The 21,566-nt window shown below is 42.8% G+C and overlaps 1 protein-coding gene across 3 annotated transcripts; it reads left to right on the top strand.

The window, feature by feature from the left end:
- Nucleotides 1–5,496: 5,496 nt before the first annotated feature.
- LOC115396542 (pleckstrin homology-like domain family B member 3) lies at nucleotides 5,497–21,525 on the top strand. 3 transcript variants are annotated; one of them, XM_030102450.1, is made up of 14 exons: nucleotides 5,497–5,663; nucleotides 5,812–5,910; nucleotides 6,362–6,445; nucleotides 6,839–6,967; nucleotides 8,195–8,377; nucleotides 10,838–10,948; nucleotides 14,071–14,172; nucleotides 14,472–14,559; nucleotides 15,116–15,281; nucleotides 17,817–17,898; nucleotides 18,258–18,416; nucleotides 19,294–19,504; nucleotides 19,765–19,850; nucleotides 20,730–21,525. In XM_030102450.1, exons 1-14 carry the CDS (start codon nucleotides 5,517–5,519, stop codon nucleotides 20,862–20,864), a joined length of 1,782 nt encoding a protein of 593 aa, XP_029958310.1. In that variant the 5' UTR covers nucleotides 5,497–5,516; the 3' UTR covers nucleotides 20,865–21,525. The 3 variants fall into 3 exon arrangements, with proteins under 3 accessions (XP_029958310.1, XP_029958308.1, XP_029958309.1); XM_030102448.1 differs by having other exon boundaries at nucleotides 5,517–5,663; nucleotides 5,812–5,922; nucleotides 6,308–6,445; nucleotides 20,730–21,524; XM_030102449.1 differs by having other exon boundaries at nucleotides 5,517–5,663; nucleotides 5,812–5,922; nucleotides 6,308–6,445; nucleotides 19,297–19,504; nucleotides 20,730–20,864.
- Nucleotides 21,526–21,566: the final 41 nt, after the last annotated feature.

Raw genomic sequence — 21,566 nt, forward strand, 5'->3', positions numbered from 1 at the left:
TCAGGTAAAGTGAGTGAATTATCTCTCTTTTTCTGTGTCGAACCGCCAAGCGACAAACACAGACTGCCTCCTGTCTGCTGTTTGCATTTGCAGTTCACAGTAACCCAGAGATTAGTTCCCGTTAAAGCTGGGTCAGCTCGCTTTCCACTCGAAACAGTCTGGTGTCTCACGATTCCCGTCACTCATTAACAGACAGGAAAAGTTTACTGCTGTGGACCTCACATGTTTGAGCCTTTTCCGTAGCCTTCATTTGGATGTTATGAAATTGCACTTAATAAAACACATGGAACCTTTTATAACATTTAGTTCAACAGATGCGGTGCAGTGCGATGTCAGTGTTGTTATTCACTACCGTGCGCTGCGTGACTTGACCTGTGAGCCTGGCCTCGTGGATTAATTTGGCATTGTATGGCATGCGGTGCAGTTGCGCTCACGCGCTCTGCGTGTGACATGTTTTCACTATAGTGCCCCTGCACTGAATGCATAGTGACAGGCTGTAATCGGCGCTCACACCCACGCACGGAGCGGGCCGTCGTCGCCGCTCCTTTGTTCTGGACGGAGCTGCTGGAATATAGCGGTTGTCCCTGTTGACTTGATGGTTTTGTGTACACATTGCTTACCCCCATTTTTCCCTCCTCGCTAATGAAAAGGCCCCGACAGAGGCATGGGGAATTGACAGTTTTACAGTATGTTGTTGCTCCTATGTTGTGGGCTGTACCTGTAGCGACACCTAAAGCTTGTTTGTGTTTAGCACGCAGTATGGGGGAAAAGCAGGAGACAGAAAAGAAAAATTTTGTTGAAACTCACTCCTGTACAGTGATAACTGTTAAATGAATATCCTTATTTCCATCTGTTGTTGTGCCTGATTGATGCATTTCACTGTAGGAAATCATCCTGAGGGTGTTACACATACTGTAGAGCAAAGGCGTGAAATAGATGATTAAAAAAAAGTTGTGAAGCTTTGACAGGAATCCAGTGAGAAAATCCCGTGAACACACAAGGGTTAAACTTTTCTATTTCCAGGTATTTCACTGGGTGCCCTGAAAAGGGTTTAAGGGGCATTTTACTGTTTGTTTTGAGGAGTTGTTGGTTTAGTGTTGTACATGTCTGCTCTGGTGGGAGCTTTATACAAACAAAAAGATAAAAACAAAAAAGAAACCTACTGACACCGTTCAGCTATCTTAACCTGACTGCAGGGAACACCACACGTCCAGGTGTGTTTACATTTCACGGAAAGTTTGACTGCATACAGTCTGTGTGACAGTGACAGGCGATCCCTAATCTCAAAGATACTGAAGTGTAAAACAGAGGGGGTTTTTTTTCATCCCTGTTTTGAAGAAACTGGAAGTGACATGTTTACCTGATCTCTGGTGTACTTTGATCGTTGTTCTCTTGGATCATTCAAACACTTTTTTCACAGAAAAGTTTCCTAAAACTTCACATGTGCCTAAAAACCCAACCCTGATTAGAAACTCTGACACAGTTTGACTAACAGATTTGTGATCCATTACATCCTGTGTCCTCATTGAAAATTAGATAAAATCATCTGTGGAAGCAGCTGACCGGCTGAAGCCGGTCACATCTGACTGTGGGGGTACAGATGATTTAAACTCTTCTGTTCACCTCATATTCTGTTATTTGGACTGAGGGGGGGAAACAAAACCCACTCGTGAACATGCAAACTCCACTGATAGAGAGGCTGGACTTTGCACCTTTGTATGGATTCTTGAGATTAAAAGGCATATTTGAGGATTCTCCGCCGATTTTGTACAACATGGCCGATTTGCCATTTTTGGAGCACTGCGCATGTGCGGCTCCCTCCGCATGAGGACTGTGGGGAGCATCGTCTTTCCACATAGGATTAAAACACATTTGTAATCATGTTGGACTCTTCTTCCAATCATACATAAGAATACGATCCGTAAAGTGGTGTCTTACGTGTTTATGCAACAGAAACACATTTGAATGGGATAATAAGCACGTTACCTGTCCAGCAGAAACTTCCCCACGTCGTGACCAGTCCTAAATCCCTTTTGTGCTTTGAATGTCCGCCACCTCGTGAAGGAATCTCCCAGTAAAACACGCGTTTTGCCCTTCTTTTCTGTGGCCTTTCTTCTATCCTCTGCCACCTCAAACAATGTTCTTTTTTTGTGGCTAGCCATCTTCTTGGGAGGCGTTCGCGTGAGGAGCAAGCCGCTTCTGCTTTGGTCGCTCCCGCTGCATGTCACTTCCTAAACAATGCTCTGCACATGCGCGGCTCGAAACCAGAGCGCGCACAGAGGCGGCGACTCGACATGATATGTCATCACGCAAACGCGTTCCCACATTGATTGGCATTATGACTGCCCAATTACGATTTGGAACCATACGATTCTGATTGGTTCTAAGGATCCTCCAGTATACCTTTAAATCAAACGTTAGGTTTGGATTATACTGATAGTCGTTTATATTAAGTTCTGTCAATTCATTATCTGGTTTTCAATCACAAGATGATAATTTCTGTGTTGCTTCCGAACCATGATACAATATGTTTAGATCTAATTGTTACATTTTTATGCATTTTTATCTTCTGGATTTTTTTTTCCAGACTAAAAATCATGACTACCTCACATTGTTTGAACACTTGGTTAAATAGTGAAATAGTTGGGATCAATTGAGATCAGTACTGCTGTCCTAATTAGTTTCATTCTTCGGGTTGTTTTATGCAAACAATACATAAAATAGTTGTTCAGTGGTATTAGTCTTATGTATCCAGTATTTTACAGAATTCCAGTAAGAAGTATGTCCAGTTTAGGGAATTTTTTGGGCTAGAAATGATGTATTGTGTGTAAACTTGTGAAGTTTAGTGCTTTTCAGCAGATTTTATTCCGTATGAGTGTTATATAATAGTGCTTGCTTCCACATTAAACACCTAACATCTTGAATTTTCCTTTTTTTTTTTACACTCTTCAGTCATCATTTTTATTTCAGTGCCTCAGTTAAAAAAAATGTGACTCCTTTTGCTGCCTCTGCTTGTGTTACACTCACACATAAACAAAAAGACATGCACACACATATGTGCACGTGACACTGAACTGCCTTCGTTCCCTCCCGGTTATCTTATTCTCCAGAGGCGCTCCCCTCCCCGCAATCAAGTCCAATTATTTTGGGCACAAAAGTGTGTTTTGTTCTTTGATCTGGATCTGAGCCTGAACTTTGTCCCTCTTTTTTCCATCATCTGCTGATTTTTCTCTTCTTCTTTTTTTTTTTTTTTTTTTTTTTCCTAAATGAGTTAGTTGCTTTTTCTTTTTGCCTTCTCCGTTTGTTTTTGACTGGTCATTTCTTTCTGTTTGCCTTTTTGTTTTTTTGCATTTGCAAAAGCTTCTGTATTGGCGCGAAGACACGGACTTTACTCCTGAATGTGTGTCTTATTCCCTCCCGGCTCCTGATAGGGTATCGGACTGGACTTTAGCTGAAGGTCAAACAGTGGCATCGCTGTTTGTTTAGATTTATTTGTGAGTCACTGAACGGCCCCACTCTGCCTTGTTTATCTGAGGGTTTCAGAGCTTTTCATAAACAGCAGATTGTTCATAGAGAAGAACCGGTGCAGCAGAAGGTACCAGTACTGCAGACAGACGCCTCATGGAGTCTCCCGGTGTGAACCTGACCTTTCACTGTGTTGGCGCCAATCTCTGTACATGCCTATGTCTTGGTGGCGTGAGATTAATGCATCATAGAGACAGAGAAAATGTTTAGGCCTCTTCATGTGAGCTACATGATTGATTTGGCACAAGTTTTATGCTGGATGGCTTTTCTGACTGACCTGTGCAAATATATCATTTTGGTAATGTCACAACATGCCAAATATACTTAAAGCAAATAAGTGTTTCCATTCACTGTGCAAAAAATTAAATATTAATGGAAATTTTAAATACATTTGTGAGAATATTTGAATTAGTAAAAACATCTAATTGGTTCCTCCCTCTAGTTTCTGAAGGTCAATGTTTCCTTCAGCTTGTTTGATCATTTCTTTCTCACACAGTTTTAAAAACCATTAAAAAAGCCTCATAACTTTTCAGATAAAACTTTTTTTATTCCTTTTTTCATTTCAGTACAATGAGTTTATGGTAGACAAGGAAAATGTATAAGTTGAAATGTTTACGTCTCGCTGTCTGTTGAGCAGCACAGTGGTTTCGTGGTTATATCTCTGTGAATTCATCTTTTTTGTGTGGAGGTTGCAGCTTCTTCCTGTACTTTCAGATTCAGTCTGGGTACTCTGCTTTCATCCCGTCTTCATTACACTACATGGGATTGAGGTTCATCCATTGAACGGCTGACGATCCATCCATGATCCAGATCCTTCGTGCACCCCAATAAGCCACGATCGGCTTCGGGCTGTAAAATAGTAAACAGGACGGATGGATAAAACTCAGTTTCTTAGTTGCATCCTGAAAAGTAACGTTCCGGTTTATAAATACATGCAAACATCTCAACAGTCACGGCTCTCTGAAGATGGATAGTAGTGTCTAGAACATGGATTGCTGGATGTGCTTTATCTTCTGACACATGTGAAGCTGTGTTTTGCTGATTCACAGAAGCACAATATTCAGCTCTTCTGTCTTGCTGTCCTGGATCTCTCCCACTTCTGCGTCAGTCTGGATGTCAGTGTGCCAGTCGTTCACTTATTCACATCTCGGCAGTATATTTATCTCAGTACTTCCACTCGGCCTGCATTCCCTGCAGCCTAATAAGGTCCGGACTGGAGCGGAGAGGAGGAGGGCGCAGAGGGTGGGCAGCCACGGTGGGAAAAGGTTAGACAATAGGAATCAGAAGTATTTTCCCACAAATCGGTCTCGGCCTGTGCCTTGTTTCTGGTGGCCTGCAGGTTTTTACATTCGGAGACCAACACGGATGTAGGTGAAAGGGCAGCATGGAAGAAAGAGAACATAATAATAAAGAGTGAAATGCACCTAAATGTTAGGAGGTGCTTTGATGTTGAAAGTTGAAAAATCTGTTTGGGTAAATCCACATGAAGGCCATTGAGAAAAGACAGTTTAACAATACTTCAAAGTCCATTCTGATCTAGTTCCTTTAATATAACGTGTAGTTATTGATGTATATCAAAGCAGGCAACAGAATAGGCTGCAGTTTATCGCCCTGAGAGTCCTTTACTGCGAGAGACACCCTGAGTTTTAACCACAAACCGCTATCCGCATCCTGAAATCCCTCCCCCCTTTCATTCGGTATTGCTTCCTCTTCAAAGCGGTTCGTTTTCTTTTCTCTCTCGCAGGCGTGTTTTCTGGAAGCCAGAGGGGATTTCTGTGTTTTTAAAGTGCTTGTGCTGTATTACTCAACTGTGATATCCCCTCAATGAACTGTCACCTGATCCCTCATACGCCTTCATCCGTGCAGGAGATTAGATTACTGCAATATTCTCTGAAGTCAGCGAGCCCCCCCCCCACCAGCACACACACACCCCCGTTCACCTTCAGCTGCATGCTCATGTTAACTGCCTCCTCTGTTTTTAGTTGGTAGAAATGCCCCAACATACCATGGAGAACTCCCGGAGTCAGTGGGAGCAGGGTCTGCGGCCGCCGTGGATCACCAGGGTGATCGGGGATCAGAGTCCCGCCTCCTCGGGGGCCGAGTCGGACACGGAGAGCAGCAGCACAGAGAGTGAGAGGGTGAGTGAGATGAAGCAGATGATAGCGATTAACCAATTTGTCAAACTTTTTCATAGAAAATCAGCTTCTTGAATGCATTGACATTGAACCTTCATCCGATTCAATGAGCTTATCTGTTTCTTTTTTTTTTTCTTTTTTTTTATTGCAGTCCTGCATTAAAAAGCTGGAGAGTGGCTCACGGAGGGTTTTACCATCGTCTTCAATGCTCCAACAGCGAATCACAGAGATCGACCAACAGAAAGAAGAACTGAAGATTGAGGTGAGCATAGGAAATGTTGCTGGTGCTGTGATGGATGAGCAGAAAAAAGAAATCCAGTTAGCTTCACACATTACATGTGGAGAAAAAAGAAACAGCATGGATTTACGCAAAAGGCCCAGAATAAAGCAAGCATTCAAGAAAGTTGATTTTCAACTGTAAGTTTTTCTTTTTCGGCCTTATTGGTGGTAAAAACATCCGCAGGTGGAGAAAACAATATGTCCAAGACAGTCTGTCCATTAAAGTTGACTCTGATGTGGTTTTTCTGAACTCTGCACATCTCTGCCAACGCCCCGTTTCCAAACACAACCACAGTAAATGCATATCTGTGAGCTGCTCGGGGTCCGGTCAGTGTGATTCATCTCGGTGGCGTCTCCTGTCCTCTCAGCTGCAGCTGGAGATCGCCCTGCTGCAGGGAGAGCTGCAGACAGAGAAGAACCAGCTGCAGCGACACACGCAGAAGCTCCAGGCTCTGCAGGAGGCGGCCAGACAAAGAGACAAGGGCAAGCACACCGACAGACAAAAGGTAAAATAAAAGCTTTAAATTTTCTGCAGCGTGTCAAGTCTGTATTAGGCAAGTAACCGTACCAAGGGGCTTCTTTGTTTCTCCATTCTTTCCTTCTTTTTTAGCATGACAGTCATTGAAAATGTGATTGAACAGCTCACTGTGCAATAGGTGTTGCTGTCATGTTTAGCTTGAGTTTAAAGGATTTCACAGACACTTTGACTCATGGTCCATTAATGTTGAAACAAGATTGCGTCGGTGATAATTCAGCTTCCATGAAGCGATTGTTTATTTACACAGTTAAAGATAAATGTCTTTGTTCTTCACTCTGAGCTGAGTTGCGGAACGGATCTTGATGCTGTTCTGTTTCTGAATTTCAAAATAGTTTTGCGTATTTCTTAATCGTTGCCGTAGGAGCGAGAGAACCTGGAGCAGGAGAGACGCAGGGTGGAGGAGCTGAAGAGGAGCTATGAGGAAAAACAGAAGCTGATCCCGACTCAGCCAGAGAGTCAGAAAGAGCAGCTGACAGCGCAGCTGCAACAGGTAGGCTGGCGTGTCTCTCAGGTATAACTATAACTTTTTCTCAAAAATATAAGTCCTAAATTTCTAATTTCCTTAAAATTATAAACTACCAGAAATTAAATCAGGTTAAAGGGTTGAAATAGTTCAACACAAAGACGGACTGACAGCTCAGCTCCTCAGCGTGGCTGGACACAGACGGATAATTCCAACAATCACTCTCATGTGATTCAAATGCAATATCTTTCACAGAATAATCTCATTAATTTTGTCACTGTGTTTGTGAATCATGGTCAGAAACAATATTGCTTGATGGAAACAGAAAAATAAACTCCCATATCTTGCACTAGTGCCATTATCTTCATGGCCTCAGCCAGTCGAGCAGATATAACAGTGAAGTGTGAGCGGCTGCTTCTCGGTTGCAGCTTTTCCAGAGGAAACATGAAACTGCTGCTCATACTCGACATGCTGTTTTGACACAAGCCAGAGTGTCCCAGATACCAAACGTGTTGACATCCGCGCTCTTAACTCTTCACCATGATGTTGTTTTGCACAATGTGCGATTGTTCAATACCTGTCCAACCTGAAGTGTCCGCGCGTCGGTAGTTTTACACGCCCTCACCAAACGCAGGTTGTGTTTGAGTGAATGTGACAGAACAAGACTCCAGACCCTCTGCCCTGAATGCAGGGGTTTGACAGCAGGTTCAGGCGCAGACCAGCAACAGGTTGTTATCCTCCGTCGCAACTTGATAGATTTATTTGGAAAGAGCTTTTAGAAACTGGTTTAACACATGTTGCTTCACTGGAAAAACTGCATGCGTGCAAACAGAAGCTGCACAGGAATGAGAGAGCAGGTGTTCCTGCTCTGAGGTTTGCTGAGTTTAACACTCTTCCGCACTTGAACCTTTAAACGCTGCATTTTAGCAACAATTGTGCAAAGAATCAACCTCTGTTTTCACAGTGTGAGCTGCTTCTTGCATACTGAAGCAGTAAAACTGGTTCTCATACTAATAAAATTGCCACATAATGTGAAATCAGGCACATTTTATGTTTCCTGGAAAAAATTAACAGAGAAGTCATTTATTCTGTGTTAGAGATGCTGAAGCAACAAGGGTTTGTTATCTGGAATTAATATGCAGCATACATTGTTGTTGAGAACTCTGAGCTTGAGCAACAGTGAAAGTAGTGATGAAGTTTTTCTTAATTTAAGCTGCAGTTAAAGTGAAACTCATGTTTTTCTGTTTGGTACAGGAGAAAGAGGCAATGGAGGCCGCGGTTCGGGCTTTTGACGACTGGGAGTTTCGTGTTCTGGAGCGAGAGAGCGGCATCGACGAAGAAGACGAGAGCGAGGAGGACAAAGAAAAGGAGGCGGCGAGCCGAGCAGAGGTGGAGAAGGAAATCTTATGTCAGCAGCACGCGGTCAACAACGCGCAGGTAAATAAGTGTAAGGTGTTTTCTTTTTTTTTTTCCCCTAAGAAGTTGACAGCTGCTCCCTGACAGGCTTTACGGGCCTGGAGCTTATCAGTGCGTCATGTGCTCCGCGTCGGTGTTTACCCTGCATAAATTCCCTTTCAGTGCAGACGTGTGACGTCAGGCGGGTGCAGAGAGCAGGTGGACGACACAACAGGGGTTCCCAGCTCTCATGAATAGAATTCTCTTACACACATTACTCCCTTCATTTTCGATTTATGACTCCTAATCTGCATTTTTTTTTTCTGTGACTTCTTGTTATTCTACTCAAATACTTTTTGCATAATATCCCAGTTCGGAGTCTCCTGTTTTTTGTTTGTTTGTTGTTTTTTAATAAGGTTGAAAGAGGAGAGGACAGAAAAGAAAGTGGATTTGAAAACTACATATTTATGGTCCTTGTCAAATAATCCCTTTTTGACATTGATCACTCAAGTTATAAAGCTCTCTCAGATGGTAATTTTCAGCTGCAGTGAAAACTATAATTATAGACTTATTGCCACTGACAGACAAGGTGTCACTCACCCATCCTTTTTCCCTTCCTAAACTGTCACATGCATGAACTCTAAACTGTGTACAGTCACTCTGATTGTGTCATATGACGCTGTGCAGCGAACGTAATCTCATCAGAGAGAAAATGAAAGCAGAGGAGGAGAAATCAGGAATGGAGAAGATGGAAATTTTACTACGCATGAACACGTAGCCGATTGTATTTGGTTTATTCGTCAGTAAAAAGTGTGTTGGGAAGCAGAAGTTTGTTTCCTGGGTAAACACGCTATCCTTCAAACAAGTGCTTACAAGAACGAACTCGCTCGGATGCATCATAAAAGGTAGTCTGAATGCACAGAAACCAAAACAGGATCCCGGCCGTTACAGCACAGATAATGACTGTCGTGTCCAAATAACACTTAAACTGTGAGCCACAGAAACCTCACAGATCACTGCTCCCAGTAGTAATTTGAACAAAATTGACGCATGCTTGTACTTGTATTGTAAATCTTTAATTTCTGTTATTACCCCTGATTATCGAGTTCAGCTTTATGATTCCACCTCAGTCGCTGAGTTTCATCCATCCAGCTTCTGTTGCATTTCGTCCGACCCTGGAGACGATCCCTGAGGGCTGTGAGTGAAGACAGGAAATACCTTGGACAGATTGCCAGTCCATCAGCAGACAAACAAAGAGAAGCACAATTTGAAAACATTTACATTTTACATATACAGGCAGCTTAGAGTCAACCGTTAACTTCACGAGAAAGCCCACCCACGCACAGGTAGAACATGCAAATTAAGCACATAACCAAACTCGAATTGCTGCGTTGAGTGCTGAAGTGATAAAGGCACTTATTCTAAATAATGAAAGTCTGATTTATCTTCAAATAATTAGACTGGGTAGAATGAAAATATTCACAAAGGTCAAAGCAGTTGAAGAAAATTTTCTTTTCGCCTAAGAAAGTGAAGGAAATACATTGTAATTTAGGCTTCCTTGCCAAACTTTTACAATCAGTTGCATCATGTGTGTAAAGGTCAGTGAAGACTCTTACCTAATGCATGCTAATCAGTGGTTTTCTCAGGGTTGTGACAGACTTAACCTGGGAGGGACCAGAGAGCTTTAGGACAAGTAGAGAAAAGCTGGGAGGTTGGGATTTTCTTTCTTTTAAAGTTTGGAGAAGAAGTCACGATGTAGCAATTTCATTGAAGAACATGTTTTTATAGCTAAATTGAGTTTTTCACTGAATTTATTGCAAGTGTACAGTACATACGCATTTCATTGTAAAAAGGTAAACGGTAAATATTATGCAAATATTTAAAATGAAAACCGTCTCACTAATAATAAAAGTTTTGTATTTAACACAAAGTCACTCCTCAACGTGACAGTTGTTGGGACATAATGTGGTTCAAGCTTTGCTGGAGGGTTTTCTTACATTACTAATCCTGAAAGTTGTGTTTTTACTGACAGATGTAAAGACAATGTGGAAGTGTTTCTCAGTGAGGGAGGAGGAGTGCAGAGAAAGCGATGAACACTGGGATTGTGTCAGAGAGATGCTCACTGACTCAGCTGCTCTACGGCCTTCCCCATGTGTTTATATGTGTCTCCGGCTGTCTCAGAATTTCCCATTGTGTCTTTGGGTTTTACTTTCAGCCATGCCCTGCCGTCACGTGTCTCTCATTAACATTGCAAAAAAGGACATTTGATTTGCATGGTGCCTGGTCTGGACGGACCAGCTCCCCTCAGACTCCTGGTTTCACTCCCTCTAACCCACATGGCTTTGCATCTGGGACTTTTACTCCAGGTTTTTTCACGGCATAATGAAATAATTAGGTGAACTCCTCTGGATGGATCCACTACAGCGCATGACGTTTCTTTTGAGGAAGAGGGGAAACCGTACGGCCGTCCACCCTGACGGGAATCCCTCTGTGAGTTTCCAGGGGCGAGTGGAGCAGTTGGAGAAGCAGCTGAAGGAGATGGAGAGGGAGAAGGAGAGGGAGCTGAACTGCTTGAGGAAAGAGAGGAGAGAACTCGTCCAGTCAAACCAAACGGTACGACATGTTCTTTGTCTTGTATGGTACTTTTCTGGGTGTCATTCTGAAAAACTACTCAAAACATATGCAGTGTCATGTTGCATACTGCATCTTTCTGCTATCAGGTTTTACTATTAGTTTGATTTCCTATCATTGCAATATGTATATAATTTATCATAGATAAAGAATTGACAGGAATAAGGAACAATTTTATAGTTGTTTTAGCAAAAAATAATCAATCTGTCATTGATGATCAATTTATTTCACACAGCGTATTGATGCATTCTTTTTTTACTGGCCGTGGAATTGAACTTAACATCAATGCACGTGATTTTAGAGCTGATCACCAGCAACACAAACAAATGCATTAACGTATTCCTTGTTAGAGGTGTTTCTGGGGCAGATGAGCCACAACTGAGAAGCTGAAAGACAACATTTTGCCACTTATCACTTCAGAGACAACATCATTGCAACAACATTGATTTCCAACATAATTTCTAACATGTATAATGAGACAAATACATAATTACAGCACAGACGTTCATTGGAGCATCTGAAAAACTAAATGTATCATTTTATTTCTGAGAATCTAACCTTAGACAGTAATTTAAACACATGCTTACTCACCAGTTTATTCTTAAAGCATAAAGTTTCTTTTCATTTAACATGGCAATAGTTGAATCCACGTCAGCTCGCACTGTCCTGGTTACAGTATGAAAAGATAATCTCAGTCCAGACTAAATCTGCTCATGTGTTGACAAACTCACAGCTTTTTCAACCCTCCACATCCCCTCATCTTTAGAAACAGATTACTGGTTTGGTTTCGCTCTCAGCTCTCACATTATCATCATTTTGAGATACAAGTCAGAAACATTTGTGACTTCTTCGTCAACACAGTGATTCGTGATTCGATTATTACCTCCGCCAGGAGGTTATGTAATCATGTCGGTTTGTTGGTTTGTTGGTTGGTTGGTTAGCAAGATCCCGGAAAAAGTAATGGACAGATTGCAATGAAACTTTGTGGAAAGGTGGGTCTTGGGCTAACTTAGAATTGATTAAATTTTGGTGATGATCCGGATCACTGTCTGGATCCAGGAATTTTTTGAAGGATTCTTTGTCATTGAGAGATAGGGAGTCTTTCACATGGTTGGGCAGGCCCACCGACAGGGGGCGACAAACGCCTGGTTCACACAGGACGCGCCGCTTCCGACGCAGAAGTGGGAAGCGCAGCGCACCGACTGTCAGATCAGCGCCCCTGTTCACCTATCTGACGGTTCATACAGGAGACGCAGGGGACCGCAGCGTACGTAGCGGCTCGCGCCGAGGACCGTGGCCGCTCTGCTCCTCTCTATTTTCTCCGCGAGCTGCGCACGCCGTGTACCACCAGTTGTAAAGCTGGACAGAGCAGATCGCACCACACAGGAAGTCGGGAACGGAAAATACAAGAGAATGTGGTCCATTTTCAAATTAAAATGAAGTAAAATAACATAAATTATGTTGCTTTTTGGTTTTCCTTTTCAGATAAACACACACACACACACAGGGAGAGAGGGCGACAGACAGAGGCGCTGCAGCGCTCCGCTCCGATCACACCCCCGATCACAATGTTGGGTGATTATATATGGTGTTCTTATGGTTGTTGGTGACTGATTTGAGCTGTGGCGGAGGTCTGAGCTCTCTGAGTGCCAATTTCTAGTTTAGGTATATACTGATGATGTTGTAGCTCCCGCTTGTGAAATGGGTAATTAACTTTGTGATGAGGCTTTTTATTTGTCTTTGCATGCAAATATCAACATCATGCTCGGGGATCTGTGGGATTTTTTTTACCTGTACAAGTAACATCATTTACATTAAAATCACTTGAGAAATATAATTAATGTTGTAATGAAATATGATGTCGATTTAATGCCCTGCTGGTGATCACATCAGTGTTACGTTTACTGTCACTGATGAGTCGAAAAAGCGATATTTATTTTTTCTTTCCTTCTTTTGCATTATCAGTAGTAAATTGTGGAGGTGCAGCCTGTGAGTACGAATCATTGGCTGCAGATCGGAGGAAAGGACTCTCTTCATGTGTTATCTGTGTTTATTTTGAATACTTTCTGTTCCTAAGAATGCATTCCGCTCCGTCCCTAATTAAACTGCGCTGCGGCTCCGGCCAGTGGTTCGTCTTTGATGGGAGTTTCTTTGACAGCGCCGGTTAAAATGAGCAAAAGACAAGATCTGATGGAGGAAAGAGTAAATCGGATGTGGAGAGGGAGGGAGGGAGGGAGGGAACGAGCGAGAGGGCTGGAGGGAGGAGTAAGCCGTGTGTGAGGGAGGGTGCCGCTGCTGTTAACGTGTGAGTGTGTGTGGATGAGTGTGAGAGACAGAGCTGGGAGAAGTTTCACATCCTTGCAGTGAGCGAGCGGTAAGCTGACAAAATGCACTCATGTTGAGCTGTGTGACCCGGGGGTGTTAGAATGTGTCGTCTTTATATATATACTGCAGTCGGCCTTGTAAATATGACAATAGAGACCCGCTGGAGGGAGGACGGAAGGCTCGTGGCATGTGCGGAGGACTGTAACATGACTGTGAACAGGATGTAGTTTATTTCTGACAGACGTGTGTTGAACTGATGGTGAGAGAGAGCTGTGCCTTCTGGCAAATCCACTGGTAACGTAGTGTGAAAAGAACAAAATCTGTTTGGACCACATGAACAAGAAAAAAGAAAAAGGGAAGCATCTCACCAGATTGTCTGCTTTGAAATGTTAGTGTCAACAATACTAAGGAGTCAGCAGCTGTTGTGTAAAAGCTTTGAAACGTCCACATGTCTCCTGTCAGCATGTGATATCGAGGAGTGGTGTAGAGGCAGGCGAGGGTTAAACGCCGTGCTGCGCGCGGTGACTGAATTGCTCATGTGTTCCTGAGTCAAGCTCCGAGGGAGGGTTAGAGGGGAAGATAGTGAGACTGTGATAATTTTTAAACTCATCACAATCCTCCCCTGTGTTTTCATTCACAGCCCGCTGTGGTATTTCTGAGCTCTGCAGCTCTTTTGCTGTCACGTTTCTGCCGGCTAAATTAAATTAAAGCGGGTTTTTCCTCACCTGGTTTTCTTTTAAATCTTGGAATTTTTTTTAAAGTTGAATCTGGTCCTGCAGGTTCTCAAAGACAAGAAGCCGCTCACTGATTGGTCGAACATCACCGGCTCCGCCCCCTGCATGATGTCTCTTTCTCCTCTGACTGTCCACAAACCTCCTCAGGTCTGGAACTACACCTACACATACTCCCCCCATTCAGAATGAAGGTTCAGCTAACAGTTACATTCATATAGAATCTGCTGTTAAGTTGTTGAAAAAACAGATTTCAGTGTTTTTTGTCTTTTATGTGTGTGAGAATTCACAGCTCAAAGAAATGCAGCTTGTTATCAGAAAATAAACTGACTCTGACGTTTGAGAGGTTGAAAGGAGTTAAATGTTTGTTCTTAAACTTGGATTGAGTACGCTGTGAAAGTACTTGGGGATTGCCGACATTGATTTACACTGTTCCCTTTTATTTTTAGGAACCATGCAAAGAAACCACCAGCCTGCCTCGAAGACGGAGCTCAAACCGACACAACAGAGCCAGCGACCGGCCGCTCTCGGCACAGGGTGAGCTTTTATCAGCCTCCTTTTTTTTTTTTTTTTTTTTTTTTTTTTTTTTTAATCTCTCATTGTGCTCTCCGTTGTTTGACCTGAGAGGTTTGTGATATAGAACGGCGAACGTGTTCTCCCATGTAAGCCCGTCCTGGTTTTGTCCGTCTGTTTGCTCAGCTCCCTCCCTTTCAGTTAAATGGAAGGTGTGTCCGCGGCGTTAGTCGATGGCTGTTGCGTTGGCGCAGAGCAGGATTTGCCCTCCCGACCGGATGAGCCAGAGAAGCACCCGTGTGCTTGAGCCTGAAATCTCCCCCATATTCATTTTTTTTTCACATACACACCCAGGGATCCGTCACTGAGTATCACAGTAGCCTGATCTACCAGGTCATGTCAAGTCTTGCCAGGGCTTTGTCCCACTCCCTTGTACTTTCCTGAGTCTCTTCCCAAATACAGAAACTGAAGTTTTTTTGAGGTGATATGAGTTAACGCCTTGATTTCTCCCACGCCACGTCTCACATATATCTCATATGACGTTCTTGCGTGTCTCTGTCTTTCGTTTCCTTCCTCTCAGTGTTTGTGAGGGCGCCTCCAGACAGTCAGACCCCCGAGGGCTTCTCTTCCCCGCTCTCCCCCCATAGGCTGAGCAACGGACACAGCAACGGGCACAGGCCGGCCATCGGTAACGGTGGAGGTTTCCTTCCTCCGTGCAACAGCACAACAAGCTCCAGAGCTGCCAGGTCAGTTTCTTCACTGTTGGTTTACTCGAGCCTGACATGAGAGTGGCTTTTAGAGGTTCATGGACCGGCTGGTAATTGATTGTAAGGTGGGAGCGCATTTATCTTTGAGTCTGAGACTGGAGAAATGCAGCGTGTGTGAAGAACTTTTCTTCAGTCACTGAAGCGTTAGTCATGACAATATCAAGGGAAAAGTCACCCGGGTTGTCACTGCAGTTGTCCTCCAGACCAGCAGTTCCCACAGTGGAGCCAGAGATCGAAGGGAGTCCGAGGCGTTTCCTGCTCTGAGGTTTTCTCATTTAGATTTGCATGATTCCAAAGAAAAAAAAAGGCAAATTAACTGCCTTAAAGCGACAGCAGACTGAGGAAACCATGCATGATTTTGTATGTTGGTCAGAGCGGCTTCACTCATTTGGCTTCACTGTGATGTTTTAGTAAATCAGGGGTGTTCTCCAGCATTCTGCATCTGAAAGACTCTGGGGAGCAAAAGGTTGGAAACTACTGCTGAGTTTTATATTCGAGTTTTGACCTGATCCATGAATACATTTCAGAATGTCTCTGATGGGTTTTTTTTTTTTTCCGACTCTTGATTCTATGAAGTTTGTATTTGATGAAATCTTGTTTGATGGCTCCTGACGCACCTCCACCTGCCCTCTGTATGCCATAATGGTCAAAACATAAAGAAACCTCTTTTATTTCAGACCTGTTTTGGGAAAGAAAATCTTCTTTTTTCAAACTGATACAGTATGTAAAGTGTCGAATTGTTGGTGACCCTGTTCTGGACACATGATGTGATATTTAAAATCATTTTGTGCATAAACGTATGAGGTGTCTAATGTTTGAGTGTTTTGAACTGAATCCTGGTTTTATTGATGATCTGAAGCTTTGACATCAGAGTCATTTTGTTTCAGTGGCCACATAAAGCCCATTTTGAACAAAATTAAAAACAATATGTAATAATAAATACTGACAAATTCAAGCCTTCCTCTTTGCTTTACTGTAAAGACTCACAGATATACGCTGAAGATGTTGATCTTCAGTGCATCTTCCACAAGACATATTGTAAATGTAATTGTAATTGTGATTTTTTTTTTTATTTCTCAGGGAACAAAAATGCAATACTGACAGTATCTGCAGATCTGTGGACACTAATGTGGCGACTGTGATTTTCTTCAGCCTTTATGCTCACAGCTCAAGATGATTTTTTTTTTTCCTAATGCAACTTGACTATTTGTAAAGTAACCGTCTTTCACTCCAGCACCAATCTCCTGTGGACGACGGGCATCGGTGCTATTTGCTCTTCAGTTTAAAGTCTCGGTGTTAACTTGTGTCTTTTACCTTTGCTAAAACTTCCACAACCAGCTGAGAAAATTTAACTTATGTGCTTTGAAAAAAGTTGTGGTGAAGAGTGAGTGGAATCACTATTAATTTAAGACAGTTGAAATTAACATCTCGACTTCATAGTTTTGACCAGCTTTCCTTATTAAAGATGCATTTTATAGCCTTTTATCTTTGATTTGTGAAACAAATAAAAGTTGAGGGCATAATTTGTGGCATGCACTGAAACCAGTCCAACATAGAGTTGTCCTCTTTCTACTGTTTCTAGTGGTTCTTTTAATTCTGCACTGGACTGAGTCGTTTTTTAAGATCTGATGCCCCACGGCCTGAATTGTGCTCAGTGAGACAATAAACAAGCCTGCTCCGTAAACCACTCGATTAAAACCACTTTCTATGTGAGTAAAAACAAAAGCGAGCACACCCTGAATGTTGGGAAAGTCTGCGAGCCAACAGTTTGAGTCATGCTTTTATATTTGTCTTTCAGAAAAAGATTCTGTAACTTGTTAACAAAAGAAAGATGTTAATTAGAGTTTTTTTTTTTTTTTTTTTTTTTTTTTTTCCTCAATATCAAGTATTGCTACACTGAACTTGTTATATTTACCATCTTCATCTGTGTTACGGAGCTGATTCCACCTGATAACGGGCAAAAGAGTTACTCTGGTCAGAAATATTGCTAATATACAAACAGTAACATACAAACTCATACTCATAATTAACATAACCTGTACCAGTATCTTTGGATTGTGGAGGAATCTGGGGTACCTGGAACATTCTCAAGCATGCACAGGGAGAACATGCAGTTGTGATATAGAAATGCTGATAGCTTTAAATCAAAGTGAGTTTTTTTTCACTTTGAGACACTGCAGCACTTTTACAGGAGCGAAAACTGTGAGGTGCAGTGTGTGACGTTATCTCAGAGATAAATACTGTGATACTTTTACTGTGAAAACGGTCAAAGGGCTGTTTGGCGTTTTAAAATTCATCGTAGAACATTTGAATTGAAATGTGATTTTTCAGTATTGTGATATAAAACCAGTGCTGGATTGCAGAACTTGTTGTACAGTATATGCGGCCTTTCGCTGTTGATTCTTTTCAACCTTGTTTGCTGAAGTCTGAGGTCTCATTCAACTTTCATCCACTTGTGAGACGGTTTCTTTTAAACTCGGCCTAACCCTCTCCCTTTGTGTCTGCCTCTCTCAGCCCGTGCCTTTTGGATCTGGTGGAGATCGAGAGGAAGCTGCGTGAAGCCAAGGCGGAGAGAGAGAGGCTGCTCAGAGAGCGGGTGAGTCACCTGCCGTGGGAAACACTCGCCGACACTTCTAATCGCCAGCGACACGGCGCGTTAGGCTCGGCTGTCTGATCGCTGACAGCCGCTCCACTCGCCCATGACGGTCCAGGGGAACAGTCGGCAGATGTGTGATGCACGTCTTCTACGAGCACACAAGCCAGGATGGAAAAAACGTGCAGCCATATGACTCGAAGGTTCAAAGAGTTTCTATTGAAAAAGACAAGAAAATGACTCCTGTGACCTGATTTCAACTTAAATGTTTATACCGACTGATTTGTTTTGAATACTCCCAGCTGTTTGAGAGGTGTGTGACTCACATTGATCAGTAATAAGTTGCTTCAATGTTTACTCAGGAAGAGCGACGGCTGCTGTTGTTGGAAGAAAAACGAAAAAAGGAGCAAAACTCTCTAAGACCAGAACCAGAAGACGCAGAGACACCTCGAAGGCCAGAACCAGAACCGGAACTCCCCCGAGAGGAACCAAAGGCCGTTTATTCACCAAATTCCCCCGAGGTATGAACGAAATGCAGACTTGGAGTCGGTATCAAGACCCTGAGAGCATGTTTCTCTTATAAAGGAGCCACTGCTGTGGCTTATCTATTCAGCCGAGGCATTCTTCTGGAGAAGTCCTGGCGCTGATATTACCCATGGTGCAATGTGACTGCGGTCAGTGCTCAGTTAGCGGTTGGTGGGGCCTTGAGGAACTGGATTGTGATGTGTGAAACCAGCTGGGTTTTATAGTGAAAATTCAAAACCAAGTCTTCAGAAAGTTATCAATTTTGGCTTTTAATGAAAAAAAAAACTTCTAACCCAGTGTGTCCAAACTGTTACCACTAGAGAAACTGTTCAAATAAGCTGACTGATTCACATGATATGTTGGAGTAACACTGTGGGAAATCTTCTGTACAACCTTCATCTCTTTAGTTTTGACAGTCTGTTCACCAGCAGCAATATTTTGTCCTTGGAGTCCAACACTAAGTCACGAGGGCTGCTGCTAAAAATAGCCTTCAAGTATAAAGATGATTCGAAAGGAATTATTCAGGAAGTTGGTAGTGAAATAGTTCTTCATTTCACACGTTATCCTCAAAGGAACTTTTGTTTAGAGGAAAAGGTTGATGAAGTCTTGTTCAGGAGATAAAACTCAGAAGAACAAGTTCAGAATTGAAAATGTCGTGTGGGCAGGTGCTTTTTTTTTTTTAATATATATCATATTTCCCTATTTTCTAGCACAAGTTCAAATGCCTTTACTTTACTATCATGTGATCAAGAGACTCTGCTTCATAGTCAGGAAGAAATGTAGCTGTTTTTGACGGCCAGAAACGTGAACAGCATTTCCACCCGTCTCCATGGAAAATGAGGCGGCTCGTTGAAACTCCAGCTGTCTTTCCAGCAGCGCAGCCTGCCCCTCTTCCTCTCCCCGAACTTTGACCTGCGGGCCCACGTAGAGTCTCTGGGTCACGGGGTTTCGGCCTGCACGGACCTGCGGCTCACGCCTCGACGCTGCGCCGGCTTCCTGACCAAGCGAGGGGGGAGGGTCAAGACCTGGAAGAAGAGGTGGTTTCTGTTTGATACGGACCACAAACGACTAGCCTACTATACAGGTTAGACTGGCTGGGGGAGTGTGTGAGTGTGTGTGAGAGTGTGTGTGAGCATGATTCTGCAGGAATAAAAGGCTTCTGTGTGCCAAACAGGGCCACACTTGTTGAGAACCTACATGAATATTCTTTTCAAGTTTCCATCATCTTCCAGTTTCCTGTATCTATTCTATCATTAAAAATGTAGTTAAAAAAAAATTAACATTTGTTTCATTTTGTTCCTTCAACAGTGATTTTTTTCTTAAATTTCTCTCCCTCTGCTGCAGACTGTGATGAGAGGAAGTTAAAGGGAGTCATCTACTTTCAGGCCATCGAAGAAGTTTATTACGACCATCTACGCACAGCTGCCTCTGTGAGTACGGAATTTACACTCTGATAGTCTAATCAACGTTTATGTTCTTGAGAAATCCTTGGACTTTACTCCTCAGATTGATTGTTACCACTTTAGTCAATATTTACATCAAATGTGAATTTTTTTTTTTTTTTAAGCTGCTGCCTCCTGAAAATGAGTCTTGTAATTACTCGCTCCAATAATAAGGAAAGTACAGATTTCAAAAAGTCTTCAAAGTTTGATTCCCCATGAAGTAGAAAAAAAAGTGATTTTTAAAGTAGAGAAAAAGTAACATGCAAGCTGCAAAGTGTGGCTCTGTCTGTCTGGAGATTCTGCCTCCAGTGTGTTTTAATGCAACAGTGATTGTGAAATCACAAAATGTATAGTTATTCTTATAGCAATAACTGCATTCCTGTTTGAAAGCCTGAATATTCGCCATTCAAATGCTTTGAAACTTGAGAAACATGCATTTGTGGGATGTGCAGCAGAGCTTGGGAAAAGTTTTCTGATCTCTGCCAATGTTTTGTATGTTTGAAGGCTGAATTCATGATAAGCAGCTGAAGAAAAAAAAACATCTAAATGAGATACATTTCTGACACAACAATCCTCTTAATGTTCCTTTCTGCACCCTGCAGTCTTTCAATATATTGTGTCTTGTTGCAAACAGGTTGAATCAAGAATGCTCTTGAAACTGTGCTCAAGCTAAACTGATTCATTCATGTATTTCCTGACTGTTATTGAAGAGACAGAAATGTGGAAGTTCCTGAATATTGAAAAAGAGATTGTGATGAGCTGCTTGAAAGAACCATGAACCGAATCCATCAACGCAGGAAAAACCCTTCACTGTCCATCAAGCTGCTTCTTCAACACTCAACCTTGACCTTTGTCTCCTCTCCTCAGTCTCCGCGGCCCAGTCTGACGTTCTGTGTCAAGACGTACGACCGTCTCTTCTTCCTGGTGGCCTCAAATCCGGTGTCCATGCGGATATGGATGGACGTCATCGTCACGGCGACAGACGAGCACTGCCGCTATTGACCTCCGGAACTGTGAAACTCTCGAAGCTGCCTTACTCTGACAGACGGCCGTTCTTCGCTCTCTCGGCTGTCTGAAGAAGCCTTCGGCTCATCGTGAACCGGACTCGTGGATAAAAAGAGGCGGAGTCACCGTGGTTGTGGTTTCCAGATGTGTTTGGACACGGCGGAGGAGGAGGTTACCCACCGAGTGATGGCTATCAGCAAACCGTCTGCAGCTCCCCTCAGCAGCCTGCACACTGGATGTTTGTTACTATGAGGTTTACACTCTCTGAGTCAGAGCGCCCCCTGCTGGCCACAGGACTGAATCACAAAACTGAAGCTCACTGCATGACCAAACACTACAACAGCTGCTGGCGTGCACACCAGCACGATTCTGCACAAACTAACACCCAAAACCCAGTCAGGATGGTAATCATGAAGTTTATGCGGACTTTCAGAGAAAGGAAGAGGCGGAACACTGTGGCTACATACTTTTTTAATTATTGGATTGCTTCATATTTTCATGTGTTTTCCATGAATACATCTGCATCTTATGTCAGTGTTTTCACCTCAGACAGATTGTATATACGATTTTAAAGGTTATTTATTATTTTAAAAATTTATATGGGGTTTGATTTGCAAATACCGGAGAAAGAACACTGTTATGAATGCACTATTAAATGTTTACTCATGAAAAATCCTTGGTCGTCTCTGATTACTCACA

Source organism: Salarias fasciatus, chromosome 11, assembly GCF_902148845.1.
Source record: "Salarias fasciatus chromosome 11, fSalaFa1.1, whole genome shotgun sequence".
Lineage (NCBI taxonomy): Eukaryota > Metazoa > Chordata > Actinopteri > Blenniiformes > Blenniidae > Salarias > Salarias fasciatus.